The 16,025-nt window shown below is 32.7% G+C and overlaps 3 protein-coding genes across 4 annotated transcripts; 2 read left to right on the top strand and 1 right to left on the bottom strand.

The window, feature by feature from the left end:
* Positions 1-639: 639 nt before the first annotated feature.
* On the bottom strand, positions 640-2,451 carry LOC104711544 (F-box/LRR-repeat protein 16). The gene has a single exon (XM_010428250.3). The coding sequence runs from the start codon at positions 2,343-2,345 to the stop codon at positions 777-779; it is 1,569 nt and encodes a 522-aa protein (XP_010426552.1). The 5' UTR covers positions 2,346-2,451; the 3' UTR covers positions 640-776.
* Positions 2,452-9,044: 6,593 nt separating this feature from the next.
* Positions 9,045-10,792, top strand: LOC104711543 (cyclin-D3-3). 2 transcript variants are annotated; one of them, XM_010428249.3, is made up of 4 exons: positions 9,045-9,708; positions 9,801-9,972; positions 10,076-10,206; positions 10,322-10,792. In XM_010428249.3, exons 1-4 carry the CDS (start codon positions 9,190-9,192, stop codon positions 10,604-10,606), a joined length of 1,107 nt encoding a protein of 368 aa, XP_010426551.2. In that variant the 5' UTR covers positions 9,045-9,189; the 3' UTR covers positions 10,607-10,792. The 2 variants fall into 2 exon arrangements, with proteins under 2 accessions (XP_010426551.2, XP_010426550.2); XM_010428248.3 differs by having other exon boundaries at positions 9,801-10,002.
* Positions 10,793-13,972: 3,180 nt separating this feature from the next.
* LOC104711542 (transcription factor MYB77) lies at positions 13,973-15,573 on the top strand. Its single transcript, XM_010428247.3, has one exon. The coding sequence runs from the start codon at positions 14,475-14,477 to the stop codon at positions 15,408-15,410; it is 936 nt and encodes a 311-aa protein (XP_010426549.1). The 5' UTR covers positions 13,973-14,474; the 3' UTR covers positions 15,411-15,573.
* The last annotated feature ends 452 nt before the right edge of the window (positions 15,574-16,025 follow it).

The raw sequence follows: 16,025 nt of genomic DNA, 5'->3' as shown, positions 1-16,025 counted from the left end.
GTTACATCTTATAAGAAAATAACCAATTATCAGTGAATCTTGTTAAGAATATTTTATATTTCTAGAATTGTCATTTATGCTGCGATTTCAAATGAAAAAGTGAAATTTAAACTTATATTTTTATCGGTCAACCATTTGGTTTTGTTTTATCTAGAGATAAATAAGAGAAATTAATGTTATATATTGCTTTTTAGTTTCACGATAGCAAACGTACATAACTAGCAATGTGGGAAAAGAAATATAACATTTTTCAAAAAAAATTGTAGTGCATGCTTTCCTTTCCTTGACTTTAAATTGAATTGTGAAGTTCAAATAATGAATGAATAAGTAATTAGTAATAAATACAGAAGTAGGCATTTGTTCTATATCAAAATAAAATAAAATAAAAAGGTTAGGTTAGGCATTTGTTTTTGAAGAGATGCAATGAAATTACAAGAACTAGTTGCTTCACTTTGAGACCATCTCTTGCACGGTGCAAGGCACCAAGTTCTTTCAAAATGTTCTTTAAAAGCATTACTATAAGAGATGTTATATACACACTGTTTTCCGAGTCTCAAGACTCCAGCATCTTTATATGAAAACATAGCTCACATTGTAATTGTTGGAACTTATGATTAAAGCTAAGTGGAAAATAACTAATTTCGTAATAGTAATAACCTTAAGCCATGAAATCTTGAAAATGAAATGTGAAAATTAAATACAGAAACAAAGACATAATATTACAGAAGCAAGTTTTTGTTTTGAATGCACAAATCTTGTAATAAAAAGAGGTGCAATCAAATGGAACTAGTAGCTTCACCTTGAGACCATCTCCTAAACGTGCTAGCCACCAAGTTCCTTCCTGCAAGTAACCCTAACTTTGTTTTCAACATAGCTAACCCTAACCTACTACCACCTGCAACTTCCACACCGCCATTACCATCAGCCACCGGCGGCGGGTCCTCAACAACAGTCTCAAGAACTCTCTGATCACCACCATCCACCATCCCCGAGTCATTGGTTTCATCACCATCCATACTCACTACCAATATACTCCGTTCACGCAGCCATTCCCTGACTTCACTCGTAACCAATTTACATTTCTTCACCTTCAGTTTCACCAGCTTAGGACACCCTAAAGCCAGCGCCTTGATCCCGACATCTGAAATAAGACATCCCTTGATACAGAACTTCCTCAACGCCACACATTTCTCCGCGATGCAACCAATCTCCGTGTCTCCAATCGTACCACTCCCACAAAGAGCTAACCGTTCAAGCTTCTTACAGTTCGAAGCAATGGCGGACAAGCTCGTATGTGTAGCATTCACACCGATGAGCACAAGTTCTTGCAAATTCAAGCAGTGTTTAGCTACAGCCATCAGACCATCATCACCGATTCTGTTAGTCCTCCAACCATCAATGTGAAGCTTTCTCAATAACTTACATCTCTCAACAACACTAGCTAATCCTAAATCCGAACATTCAGGAGTTTTCACTATATGCAAAGTCTCTAAATTGTTACATTTAGATATAGCAGAGAGTCCAACATCACTCACTTGAAGCCTCTCGAGATGAATCTCAGTTAAAGAACTATTCCCATCTCCGTTCATTTCAAGAACACTATCCCAATTACCTAAACAACGAAAGATTCTAAGTTTTTTCAACGTTCTTGTAGCAACCAAAGATTCAAAGACCTGACCATTAACAAGCTCCTTCAAACAAATCGATCTAAGCGAAGAAGACAAACTCAGCTTAATAGGTTCAGCTAATTCATGAATACCCCTAATCCTCTTCACAGATAACTCCTCAAGAACCTTACAATGCTCAAGCATCGCGTTTAATCCCTTAGCACCGAAATTACAAGAGCCACACGATAGCTTCCTCAAGTTTTTACAGTTTCTAGCGAACGAATCCATACCTAGATCCGTAATCTCGCGACAACCACGAAGCTTGACTCGAGTCAGATTCGAGCAACGAACCGAGATCATAACCAAAGCTTCATCGCTCAAGCTAAAAGACCTCCGATCACAACGAAGAGCGAGCTTCGTCACGGAATCGAACCGATCGAACATACAAGGCAAGAAAGGGAGGATCTCAGCTTTAGCGTCGAGTGATAACCGGTGACGATTCTGACCGTCGACGAATAACCACCGTTTACATACGAGAGAGCTTCGTTTCCGATCTCCGGCGCTGAGAAATTGAAAGATATGAGCGAGGCAATCGTCCGGCAGATCTGCCGTGAAATCGTAATCTCCATCTTCGAAACCGATCGATTCGCAGTCGAGAAACTCCGGTGGTGACCTGAGAAACAGAGAAGTATGATCGCGTACGCTTGGTTCCGCCGGAGACGACGGAGCTTGTCCCATTCTTTTTTTTTTTTTTTGTGGTTGAGTAGAGCTGTAGAGAGGGTAAGGTTTGCGTTGAGTCGCGAGTCACACGAGTCACGACGACTCGTCAGATTTTCCTCTTTTCAAGTTTTTGTACGTGTGTCAACAACTCTCCTTTTGAGGCCTTCGTACGTTTGGCCCGTTGGGCCTTCGTGATCAATGACACAATTAGCTTATTGTTTATTCTAAGCCTGAATTTAAATTGAATCACTGAAAAGTTAGCTATTCCATTGTTTTGGTTGATTACTGTTGCGACTTGTTGCTTGATGATGATAGTAGTTGCTACTCGGAAACGTACAACGTTTAACCGCGGTTGCTGATCGCAATTTTCAGAAACTCTATATATCTCTTTTGGTTATGTATTATTGCGAAAACAGTAAAACACTTAAACACTGATTCTGATTTTGTAAGACGCAAAAGCTTTGTTATAGTTTGATCTGTAATAATATTCTTGTGAAAGTAGTTTAATATTCCAAAAGATATAGCTTTAAGGCTCTTGCCATTATATGTAATAATGGGCCATTTTGGCCCAATTATGATACAATTTGACAATTTGATACAAAACCATCTTTTATTTGCTTTTTTTTTTCCTACTAACTTCTCTCTATCCTCTAGTTCCAAATTCCAATAGACAATAGTTTCGGTTTCGGTTTTTTTTGATGCAATACTACATTATTAAAAACTAGAAGAGCAAACGTGAATAATTTATTATGGGACTAAATTTCTTAAAATGGAGAAGAAAAGAGAAAATATGGTATTTATGGTAAGACCATTTGTGAAAAGTTTTTGGAAGTTGGGTGGGTTTTGCTGGAATACACTTTACACTAGGTTGAGAACTTGAATCTCTCTCTCCACATCTCGCTTAGATTCTTGGGCCATCGAAAGTAAAATAAGGAATGAGGTTGATATAATACAGTAATATGCCTTTGAAATAATTTTTTAAAATGACTACATCTCACGACTCACATTATATATACAAAACTCAACCCCCAAAAAAAGATTTGAGATCTACAATTCTAGAGGAGATCAAATCAAATTTCTAAATAAAAGGTAAGGTAAGATATGAAATAGTTGTCTTCTTCTCTACTAGGAAATCAAGTTTTTCTCTATCATAGTGTAGTAATGGTATCTGATACATGTTTATGTTAAATTATATATCTTTCTCTATATAAACAAATGTAACTTGTATAATTATACTTATGAGAGTTTAATACAATTTTTTAATATCACATTTGTGTTATTTACTCTTATTAATAATAATGATATGTTAATTATTTTCATAATCTTGATTAATTTTCATGATCGATCTCTTTATAATTAATTCAACATAATAAATTTTTTGTTCAATCTCTTAATAATTACTTCAACATAATATATTTTTTGTTTTTTTTTTTGTTTCTCCATTTCGTTTGTGGATAATAGTTTGTATTATATTGATATGGTTATTTAGATTTTAATAATACTCATACGTTAAAAAAAGAATATATGTTTTGAAACCAGTTTCTAATATTACAAGTATGTTTTTAATAATTATCGAGAGATACTTGGAAAAAAAAAACATAAAAGATAAAAGATATAATGGAGAACAAATAGTTAAAATATTTTGAAATAGAGCATATGGTCGTTAGCTACTTAAAAGACAAACTAAAAATCTAATAATACATCATTAAACTAGAATTTAACTAATGTTTATTTATGAATGATTCAAGCAACACAACACAACATTTTGTTTAGATTTCTACATTAACCAATAAAACCACTTTTAACATTATCAATTTAGCCAAGAAGTAATACTCAAAAAGAAAATTTCACATTTTTACCATATTCTAAAAAATAATTTTAAAAGGAACTAAGAACTAAATGTTTCATTCGTATCCATTAAAACTAAAGAAAAATATATATAATTTTTTCTCTTTTCTTTTTTCAATGGTTTTTCTATTTTCTTTTTATTATAAAATGTTTGTACTATTTAGAGAAAACGAATGGCAGGCAGCTGTATGTAACTACTATTTCAATTTGAATTCCATTTTTCGTCGCTTTAGAAAATTGAAAATTCACCCATGCTTCAGGGTTCAGCTGTGCCTCTGTCGTGAAGTTACAATTTGATTATTATTATTTTTAATTGTTATATAAATTTTTAAAATAAAGTCATGGCCCCATCAGACCATCACCAGCCTGTTTTTTTTTTTTTTTTTACTTTTACCATCTAATTCTTTTTTTTTTTGGAAAAGGTAAATAAACGTTTAATTTCTTGTTAAGTAACAAAACACATGTTTCAGTTTTCTAAGATGTGTTTTGATGATATTCTTCTTTTTATCAAAACACTATATCAAATTGCAATACGTATTTCGTTAACAATATGAAAATCATTACAAAAAATAATACTGATATTTATTTACATGTTATTTTTGTTGTCTCTTATCTTCCAACCGGAAAAATAATTATTTATAACACAAGAACAGTGATGAGTGCTATAAACGGATTAACTTTTCAGAGTTGACTCAAATAATTGTGTTGAGATTCAAATGAAATCTGACACACATAGTCATTTATGTATTTATCTTAATACCATATGCATTATTATGAACTGGTGCCAGTAATTAGGTTGGTGGTAATGATGTTAGATTGTGTAATAATGAGAACGTACCAAAATGATGAAAAACTGTGACTGTATCTAACGGATTTATTTGGATTGGAGCTAAGGTATATAATGTTACCTAACATTTGTATCATCATGCATTTCATGCTTACTATATCCAAATTGCAAAACATCTAAGTGTGGAAGGGTAAAATTATGATATTTAGTACTGTACTACTATATTTTTTATTTTATTTTATCTTATCAACTGTAAGAACTAAATTAAATAGACTGGAGACTGATCCACACACAAAAAAAAAAAAAAACATAGCATACATATCCAAAATATTTTGGCTAATGTTAGGAATATAGTGAACCATTTGCAAACTAAATTATTTTATATTTGAAACTCACAATAATTTTATTGCAAACCAAGTTTATTTCTATATAAAAACGGTTTATAATTGATATTCTTATGATTTTTTAGAAATTTTTTGTCATGTACACATTAAGTATTACTTACCGGTAAATAAAGAAATAATTTAATTCAAATACATTTTTTAATCTCATTCACCGTAATCATTCGAATTTTTGAGTAACATTACCAAATCAATAGTCTACCCGAATATTTTGACTGTCATAAAGATAAAAGTAAAAAAAACACCATTAAACCATTTTTAAAGAAATATGAACTTATTAATGTCAAAATAGAAAAGAAAAAACAAGTATGATAGAGACTGTAAAATTGTTAGCCACTATAAATTTGATCAAACATCTTTATTTTTAATAACAAAATTGAAGAAATGTAAATATTTTTTTTTGTTATTTTCTTTACATATAAAATGCAAAATTAATTACATAATCTGAAAATTATTATTTCTCCATTTCTTATAGTATAAACATTGATGTATCTTTTATTTTATGTAAAGAAATTGCAAATTTTATGTGAGTGTTAATCAGTTTGCTAACACAATTGCAAATGACATGATTGGTAATGAAATCTATATACATAATTGGGTTACACAATCTTATATGCAAATTTCAATTTATTACGTTTTGTAAATATTCTATTATTTTATTTCCTAAAACGCATATATCCTAATTTTCAAGTGATTAAAAAACATACAGTATAGCTAACACAACCTAAGGAGATGTTATGATTTTTTGTTATATCTTATTGAAGAAGAAGAAGAAGATTATACTCATTCCGCCGGCCCTAGCCACAACCTAATGAAGCATGTGAAATACCTCTTGTCACCTCTAGATTACAACCCAACCCCCATACTTGGCTACTTGCAAGATGCTTAGACATTTGTTTTTTGAGTATGAAATTAGGCTTTCTTTTGTCTTTGGCTTGTGGCCCTAAAAATGTCAGAGACGTTTCAGTATACATTGGATTAATAACTATGAAGTTTTGAAGTAAGACTACTGTATGAACAAGACTAAGCGTTACATGTTATGTTCTTTGACCAGGTATGAACTAATGGTAGGTGTCACTCCATTCTCTAGTCTTTACATGTTATGAACAAGAAGACCAAAACGCATGGACCTTCTTAAGTATTAAAAAACAAAAAGATGCACAAAACACTATAAGGGAATAGGAGCAAAGCTAGGCAATACATTTAACAGTAAATGGGTGACACCTAACATCAAAATAAGTTTTACTACTATTATAGTGTGTAGTGTACATACATTCATGTATTAATAAATAGTAAAAACAAAGGGGTTAGAGTAGGAAGAGGGATATCGAAAGTTAGCGTACGGCGTTGGTCTCTGGCAGACAAGACGCCATTATTAATTATGACCCAAAAAAAACTTCTTCGATCTAATCAAAAAAACAACACAACACAACACTTACAGACACATCCTCTTGTTAATCTAACCAAACTTCACTCTGGTTCTATTTTATTTTATTGTGTTATTTGTCATTAAACAAAAATACCCTCTCACACTTCTTTATCTTCCTAGCTTCTTGACCATTAAATAAAAAGGTTATCGTCCGGATTCTTGGACCATTATTATAAATAACTCTTGTCTCCTCTAGATTACAACCCAACCCCATTTTTTCCCTTATTTCTAATTTTATATTCCTTTTATCCTCTTTATTTTAATACTAGATAACTAGTTCCCAAAATTTTAGCGTAAAAGTTTAAAAAACAAATTTCTATTTAACATACATATATTTACAAATTTTTAATACAGTATAAGATTAACATAAACATAATTACAAGAAAAAAATGAACAAAATAAATTTGTGATTACCAAATTTGATCTTACAGTATTATTACTAAAAACCTGAAAAATGGTATCACTCAAATGTTTAACTAGCAAATTTATCAGTAAAATTTTTAATAAAATTATGTGATTGGTAAGAAAAATTTACATATTTTAGAATTATCGACAATTACACAAGCTATCAACCAATAAACATTATAAAACAAATGGAATATTTCTTATAAAGACGACGAAACAAACAACATTTTAAAAGCGATGATAAGGAATTTGTTTCTTTTTATTTTAAAGTTATGAAATGTGGAAATGAGAAGTCGCTATTAAACTTTTGTACAAATCTCAGACTCTCCCGCTTGTTACCAATGGCCTTAGCTTCCTCCTCTCGTGATTTACTTTTCCCCATTCCCTTATTTATATTTGTCTTTTGCTTTTTTTCATTTCTCTATTTTTTTTTTACCACACATTGCTTTCTTTCACAATCGATAAAGATCATCAATATATATATTGCTTTGTTAACCGCGTCTAGAGGAAGTAGGAACTGAGTGAAAACGTGACAACAGATTCATTTACTGTGCACTTGTAACACTTTTTCACTATTATAAGAAAATTATACATGTACAAATATTTACCGACTCAAACCATTATACATTATATCTTTCAGTTTACTATTCTGTTCAACATTTCTTATACATTTTTTTTTTTGTAGTACTAAGTAATAACTATAATGTTTGTTACACAACTAGTAGTAATAGAAATGGACTAAAAAATATGATATCTTATATGATAGTATAAGTTGCATTTATGTATCGTGAACGCCTAGTACAACGAATACAACATTTACGTTTTTAATCTGCTTTCTGGGTCCTTCGTCAGTCTTATAGTTTTTAACTTTTAAGCATATAAAGCAGCGAGAATTAAAATTGATTTGCTCATCAAGATCAAGCTATTACTATTAAAAAAAAACTTTATAGGATACATAATTTAACTAGTTTTAATACTTAAAGCTCGAGCGTTTTTAACAGAACGAGGTCTTTTTAATTAACTTAAAATAATTAAAATATTGTTTTGATGTTTTGCTTTTTTTTTTCCTTATGTTTATGTCAGCTCGTTGACCATATATAGCTTCCCATTCGTCCACGTGGATTTTTCTCTGACATATGTGACCCCACGAGTAATTTTGTATGATTAATATATCAATTTGAATCTCCCTTTCCGTATATTAAAAAAAATCACGACAAAGGGTGAAATTGAAATGAACTGGTTTTCAAAGTTTCCATAAATCTTAAATAGCTCAAACTATGTTATAACATAACCTACAGTATTATACGAAATCAAAGTACTAATGACAAAGAAAAATAATAACAATAAAAAAAGCTTTGCTTGTAATCATCGATGCTCAAAACCGAAAGGTGACAAATTGCAATTAATGGTCAACGCATTTATCCAAAACTGAAAACTCCAACACCATCTCATAAGTGCGTGAGTCATACGCTCTGACCGAGAGCATCTTCACTAGCATCGAACGAACAGGGATCAAAAGCGTGTTACCACACATGCACAAAGCGCGTAGTTATATTTTTTTCCGTAATAATACGTACTGTATTGCTTAAGCTTTTTAATTAAAATATAAAATCAAAACAGTGTAATTAACTCAATTTTTATATTGTAAGTTCATTAAATTAAAATTATATTTTTTATATTTTTCCATTTCTGTGAATAAAAACAAAGAAGAAGTACGGTTTCATCAATTTTCTCGCGCGCCAAACATCCGAATAATAAAAGACAAAAACAAAAAGGATAGAAAATAAAAAAAATAAAAATAAATTAAAAAAAATCTTTAATAAAAAAAGAAAAAAAAAAAAAAAAGAGGACAAGCGTGAAATAAAACCCTTCACTTTCTTTGGCATTTGTCTTCACTTCTTTTTATCTCTCTCTCTCTCTCACAGTAAGAAGAGAGTCTCTCTAATGGCTGTAGAATGAACAAACGATTACACAACAATCTCCTTCGTCTTGATGGCTTTAGAAGAAGAAGAGAGTCAAAACGCACCGTATTGCGTTGTTCTCGATGGTCTCTTCTGTGAGGAAGAAAAGACTGAGTTCGATGATGAGGGTGGGGAACAACAAGTAGATTTGTGCTGCGAAGAGGGTGTCAAAAAGTTTCCGTTTTTACAACTGGGTTTGTCTGATCAAGATATGTTTTGGGATGACGATGAGTTGTCAAATCTGATTTCGAAAGAAGCAGAAGAAGACTTGTCTAGAAAAAAACCGAGTCTTTATTATGACGAAATCTTAGATGATGAGTTTCTTGTTCTGTGTCGTGAAAAGGCTCTTGATTGGATTTTTAAAGTGAAGTCTCACTATGGTTTTAATTCCTTGACGGCTCTTCTAGCTGTTAACTACTTCGATAGGTTTATTACTAGCAGGATGTTTCAGTCTGATAAGCCTTGGATGTCTCAGCTTACTGCTGTCGCTTGTTTGTCTTTAGCTGCTAAGGTTGAAGAGATCCGTGTTCCTTTACTCTTAGATTTTCAAGTAAGTCTTCTTTCTTACTCTTTCCCTCAGATTCACTTTTAATGTCAGCTTGAAAATTTCCGATTTTGAGACTTTTCTCTTTCTTTATTAAGGTGGAAGAGGCAAGATATGTCTTTGAGGCTAAGACTATACAGAGAATGGAGCTTCTTGTTCTGTCTACTCTTGAGTGGAGGATGCATCCTGTTACTCCAATCTCGTACTTTGATCACATTATTCGACGATACAGCTTTCAATCTCATCAGCAATTGGATTTCTTGACTAGATGTGAATCTTTGTTGCTCTCCATCGTTCCTGGTAAATGTTTTAGACCTCTTTAGTTGATTTGAGTTTAGATCTCTAAATTCTTGTTCTTGTTTGTTTTTGTCAGATTCGAGGTTTCTGAGTTATAGTCCTTCTGTGTTAGCCACTGCAATAATGGTCTCTGTCATAAGAGATTCCAAGATGTGTGACGAAGCTGTATACCAATCTCAGCTCATGACTCTACTCAAAGTTAATAAGGTTTGTGGGTTTTGTTACTCTTAAAGTGATTATCTTTGGAACTTTTAATGCCTAAGGTGTAATTAGTATAAGGATCGAGAACTGATTCAATCATCATTTTTTACTTTAAAAACAGGAGAAAGTAAATAAATGCTATGAGTTAGTGTTAGACCACAGTCCAAGCAAGAAAAGGATGATGAATTGGATACAACAACCGGCTAGTCCTGTCGGTGTATTCGATGCATCATTCAGCTCTGATAGCTCGAATGAGTCATGGGTTGTGTCTGCTTCTGCTTCAGTCTCGTCTTCACCATCTCAAGAGCCTTTGCTCAAGAGGAGAAGAGTTCAAGAGCAGCAGATGAAGGTGTCTTCAATAAACAGAATGTTTCTCGATGTCCTTAGTAGTACTAGTCCTCGCTAATAATAATGATGTCTACAACTTTATCAAAAAATCTGTCGATTTAGAAAAAACGTTTAAAATCTGTTTCCATGTTTTACATATTATCCGGCTATGGTTAAATTCAGAAACATTATGTGTTTTTACTTGGCTCAATGGTGTCTGTTTCGTTTATTTGATTATCGAATAGTAGAGATCTTTTCCCATTTACATTAGAAGTTCCATTATGATCTACCTTGTTTCATCTAAAGATACAAGTCAAAGATTAGATCTTCAGATGCATCAGCAATACCATTACACTACTGGTACATATCTAAAAATATGACATACATTATTGGTTTGTTACTTAGTACAGATATGAGGGACTTTGTCCTTTGAATTGAAGAAGACAACTATTGAGTTAGTTGGACGACCAATAGTGTTGGACAACTATGGAGTTTGTTAGCTCCTCCATGATTTTTATTTTCCATTCAACTTTTTAAGTATTTTTGTTTTTGTTCCTTTTTCTGGGAGGGTTTTGATTTGAGAGGAAATGCGGAGAGACCAACACTTGGGTTGGTCCAAGTACTTGTGTTGTATTCAGTTGTGTGGTGAAAAGCAAAGTAGCAAACTTGTTGAGATATACACATAACAAACGTACACATATCACTTTATCTACTTCTTGCCATTGCTATGTCATGTCAAAACATTAAATAAATACCTTCCATGAAGAGTCTTGTTATTACACAGGACCAAATAGCATTGAATAGATTCAAAAGAAAATAAAATAAAATAGAAGCTTTTGGTTGAATTAGAATGAATGTACCAAAACCAAACCACTCATAAAAACTTTTGTTCTGTGATCTCTCAGAGATCTTGTGTGTTTCTTGAAACTCTAAGACAATTTTTTATATTATTTAGTACTTTAATTCAAGAAAGAAAGAAAAAAAAACACTAAAATTCTAAACTCTAATGAGATAATAATAAAATAAATCTTTCCCCTAAGGCAAACATGAATTTAAAAATTCTATTCTTCCAAAGGATTAATTACTGTCTTATGTTGAAGTTGAGCACCGGCCGTGGCATACTCCCACACACCAATATGAGCCGGCCTTGGGGGATGGTAAACGTCTTAAACTTCAATGGTCTATCAATTGGTGGGACCTCGATTTATATATCAACATTCATTACAAAACCAAAGTTTTCGTCATCATTTCTGATTATGAGTTCATTGAAAATCCAACATTAATCTTTTCAATATTCATTACTACTAGACAGCTAAGACCACTAATAAAAACAGAATCCTCTCATCTACAGTAGTAAAAGCTCAAAGCCTACAAAGATTTGGAAAATTCAAAATCACCGTTGACTTTCAATTATCACAAAACCTCAAATAAAGCTTTAAGATGTAAACTAAGCGTCACAAGAGATTCTATAATGCTTGGTCTTTCACACCGACTAATCTACTACCATCCATATGTTAGTTAGTATTATCTTTTTGTTATTTAAAAGCCTATCGACGCCTTAAGTACATCAAACATTGATACTGTGTTAGGCAAACCCTACCAAAACCGATTAACAATTAAAAAAAAATTAGCAGAACAAACCCGACAATCGAAGTATGGATCGTAACAACAAACATTATATTATAGTATAGTTTATTATATTAGGTCTCGCAATATAATATATATATATATAGTCCCATCGTGCACCGTCTTGTTCCTTTTGACAACAACCTATTTACAAATTTTTTTTAAGACACATTATTGGAATTATTATCATCCCACATCTCAGATATGTGTTCACCAAATGTTCACGTGCATCTCTCAAAATCTAGCTCAGTGTACAGCAAAGTTGTCAATTATTGCTAACTTACCCAATTTTAAAATTACCAAGAAAATTAAAAAATCTTCGATGTTTATAATGTTAAATCAATAAAGTTATGAAGTTTGTAACTAATTTGACATAAAATACGGAAAAGGAAATGAGAATAAAAAAAAAAAAAAAAAAAGTTATGAAACGGTTCGAAGAAGGTTGGGGAGAAGGTGCAAATGACGTTTGAGTGCGTTACTACGTTAGAGAGAAGAGAAAGACAGTTTACACACAAAACAGTCCCCCAAAACTGACACGTGGCAGTTGGCTCAATGGATGACAGTTAGTTGTTTGTTGAAAGATTACAGCCTGGATTTTTGCCATACACACAATTTATATATATTACTATAAAAAAAATTGATTCTCTCAATTGGCCAAACACTCTTTTGTCGTTTTGTCCATGTCATCCAAACTCTTCATCAATCTTTATTTAAAATTTTTTTCCGACCACTTACTTTTAATCCTTTGTGGCCGTTTCTTTGTAACAAGTTTATGAAACAGAGAATATTATTTATGAAAATCGTATCTCTAATCATATAATGTAAGTTTCCTTTGTTGTGTGACTTTGAATTTGGACATTTTAAAACGTACCACATCTAATTTTCAAATGTTCATTCAACAGAAACTGAACCTTTTTATAACTTTTTTTTTTTGTTGTTGTTAACCATGAAATCAACAAATGTTTTTCGTGTTTTGTTATATCCCAAATTTGTAGCATTAGGCAGTTTTATACCTTTTTGCAGTTAAGGATAAAAAAAACACTAACCAATTGAAAAGTTCTAGGAAAATTAATTTCATTTCTCAAAACAGTTACAAATCTTGTTTGGGTCAGTCAAAAAAATTAGTTAAAAAATAAAACTGTACTCCAAAACTTAACTTGACTAGTCCCTCTCCATTCCTCTCTTGGTGCAACATGTAACTACTTTAAAGTCCATAAACTTATATGATTAAAAAATAAATTCAAAATCAGACATTTCATGTTTTCAAAATAAATTAAATAATTTTTTAAAAATTTGGCTAGACGTTTCATATTTTTGAAAAAAAATTCAAAACTAAACAATCATAATCTGAAAAAACTAAATAAAGTTTAAATTTAAGCGTTTCGTATTCTCAAACGTAACACGCGTGTTCCTTAGTTTAAACTTTGAACCCTTTTACAAAAAAATAATGAATTTTCAAAACAGTTACAAATATTACTAGTTTTTCACTCAGCCAACATATGTTAAAATTTTACTTACCACAAGCTAACTAAAATTTTATTTTTTAAAAATTCTTCAAAAACTGTAATCAAAATTTTTTACCCCCTCAAATAATTCCAATTCAAAAAAATTCAAATTAGATATGTTTGCATTCTCAAAAATATAAATAAAAAGGAAACAAATTAGTAGTACATATCAGAAAAAGGTACAAATATTGGTATACAGGCTGGCTTTTGTCCAGTCAAAAAAGTCAGAAGTTTGCATAAAAAACTGTCTTTACCCAAACGGCCAAACCTAACCGTTATCTCTCCTCTTTATTCATCCCCCTCAGATATTTTTTTTTTAATTAATTATTTTCAAAAAAATTCAAAACTGCTTTTAATTTTTTTTTTTGTTCACCTCAGATTGTGCGAATAATATCAGAGCTTTCCTTGTAGGTTTCCGTGATTTTGTCGCCTTTAACTTCCCATCCTACCCCACTCGCTTCTCACGCGCGTTTCCCTCACTTCCTCTTTCAAACTAACTACTGTATATTACACGCTCCATCATAAAAAAAAAAACAGACGCAGCCCACAGATGATGACACGTGTTAACCTACAGCTGTATCCCAAAAACTTTCAAAACCGCTTGCGTGGAAGAAGCGGTGCCCTTAAGGCCATGACTTTCTCCACCGTCTCAACCGGTTTCCGGTTCAATTATCCTCTCTCTCTGTTATAAATATCTTTTTCCTCCTCTCTTCAGTTTCCTCTCATCTTCTTCTTCCTCTACAACCAAAAACAAAACCGAAACAAACAAAAAATATATATAAATAAAAGATTTTTTTTTTTTTTTCTTTCTCAAAAATGGCGGATCGAGTGAAAGGTCCGTGGAGTCAAGAAGAAGATGAGCAGCTACGAAGGATGGTGGAGAAATACGGACCGAGGAACTGGTCTGCGATTAGCAAATCGATTCCAGGTCGATCTGGTAAATCCTGTAGGTTACGGTGGTGTAATCAGTTATCTCCGGAGGTTGAGCACCGTCCTTTCTCTCCTGAGGAAGACGAGACTATCGTAACCGCTCGTGCTAAGTTTGGTAACAAATGGGCTACCATTGCTCGTCTTCTCAACGGTCGTACGGATAACGCCGTTAAAAATCACTGGAACTCGACGCTTAAGAGGAAATGCAGCGGCGGAGGCGGTGGTGTGGGGGCGGCGATGACGACGGTTACGGTGGAGGATGACGATGAGGAGGATTTAGATCGGCCGACGAAGAGAAGATCTGTGAGCTTTGATTCTGCTTTTGCTCCGGTTGATACTGGGTTGTACATGAGCCCTGAGAGTCCTGTTGGAATCGATGTGAGTGATTCGAGCACGATTCCGTCTCCGTCGTCTCCAGCGGCTCAGCTTTTTAAACCAATGCCGATTTGCGGCGGATTCTCGGTGGTTCCGCCGGCGTTATTACCGGTTGAGATGTCTTCGTCATCGGACGATCCGCCAACTTCGTTGAGTTTGTCACTACCTGGAGCTGAGAACACGAGTTCGAGCCACAACAACAACAACAACAACAACAACAACAGTGCGTTGATGTTTCCGAGATTTGAGAGTCAGATGAAGATTAATGTAGAGGAGAGAGGAGGAGGAGAAGGACGTAGAGGTGAGTTTATGACGGTGGTGCAGGATATGATTAAAGCTGAAGTGAGGAGTTACATGGCGGAGATGCAGAGAACAAGTGGAAGTGGTGGATTCGTCGGCGGAGGAGGTTTCAGGGATTGTGGCATAATAACACCTAAGGTTGAGTAGTTTTTTGTTTTTGGTTTAGGAGAAGGAAGGAACTCGAATCGATTTGGGATTTCCAAAAAGAGTATTCTTTTTTTTTTGGGGGTTTATGGTTAAATTAAAAAAAAATGGAAAAAAAAATGTACAGAGGAATTAAAATTTCTATGGAATAATCTTAAATCTCAAATGTTTTTCATTTACAGATTAGTGATGATATGGAACAGAAGCTTATAAAAACAAGTTTAGTATATACATCAAATTAGTGAGACATTCTTGTCACATAACACTGCCACCTAGATAGAGTCAGTCAACAAAAAGTAGGATAACAAGAAATATTCTACATGTACATTACTCTCTAATAGTAATGGTGATTAGTGAGTGAGACCTTGTAACATGTTACATGTACATTGTCAAAATCAAATATTATATCTATAGTAGTAGTATAGAAGAATTTTTATAGGTAGGTTGGTTAGATAACTTCATTTTTGTATAATTCATATTACTATTTACTTACAAAAAAATAATACATTTTACAGAAAATCAGTTATTTTTGTTCTTTTTTAATTATACAAAATCCTGTCAAGTTTCAATAATATACTGTATACATTTCTTTGTTCAACTCTAAAAATAAACTCCTTA

The sequence above is a fragment of the Camelina sativa genome, chromosome 9 (genome assembly GCF_030686135.1).
Source record: "Camelina sativa cultivar CO46 ecotype springtype chromosome 9, ASM3068613v1".
Classification (NCBI taxonomy): Eukaryota; Viridiplantae; Streptophyta; class Magnoliopsida; order Brassicales; family Brassicaceae; genus Camelina; species Camelina sativa.
This window is presented reverse-complemented; position numbering and strand designations above follow the sequence as displayed.

Bases quoted from the DNA above. Each gene is read 5' to 3' on its own strand.
- LOC104711544 (XM_010428250.3), bottom strand. From the start codon at position 2,345: ATGGGACAAGCTCCGTCGTCTCCGGCGGAACCAAGCGTACGCGATCAT.
- LOC104711543 (XM_010428248.3), top strand. From the start codon at position 9,190: ATGGCTTTAGAAGAAGAAGAGAGTCAAAACGCACCGTATTGCGTTGTT. The intron at 10,003-10,075 runs GTAAATGTTTTA...TGTTTTTGTCAG, and splicing joins GTTGCTCTCCATCGTTCCTG to ATTCGAGGTTTCTGAGTTAT. The intron at 10,207-10,321 runs GTTTGTGGGTTT...CTTTAAAAACAG, and splicing joins CTCTACTCAAAGTTAATAAG to GAGAAAGTAAATAAATGCTA.
- LOC104711542 (XM_010428247.3), top strand. From the start codon at position 14,475: ATGGCGGATCGAGTGAAAGGTCCGTGGAGTCAAGAAGAAGATGAGCAG.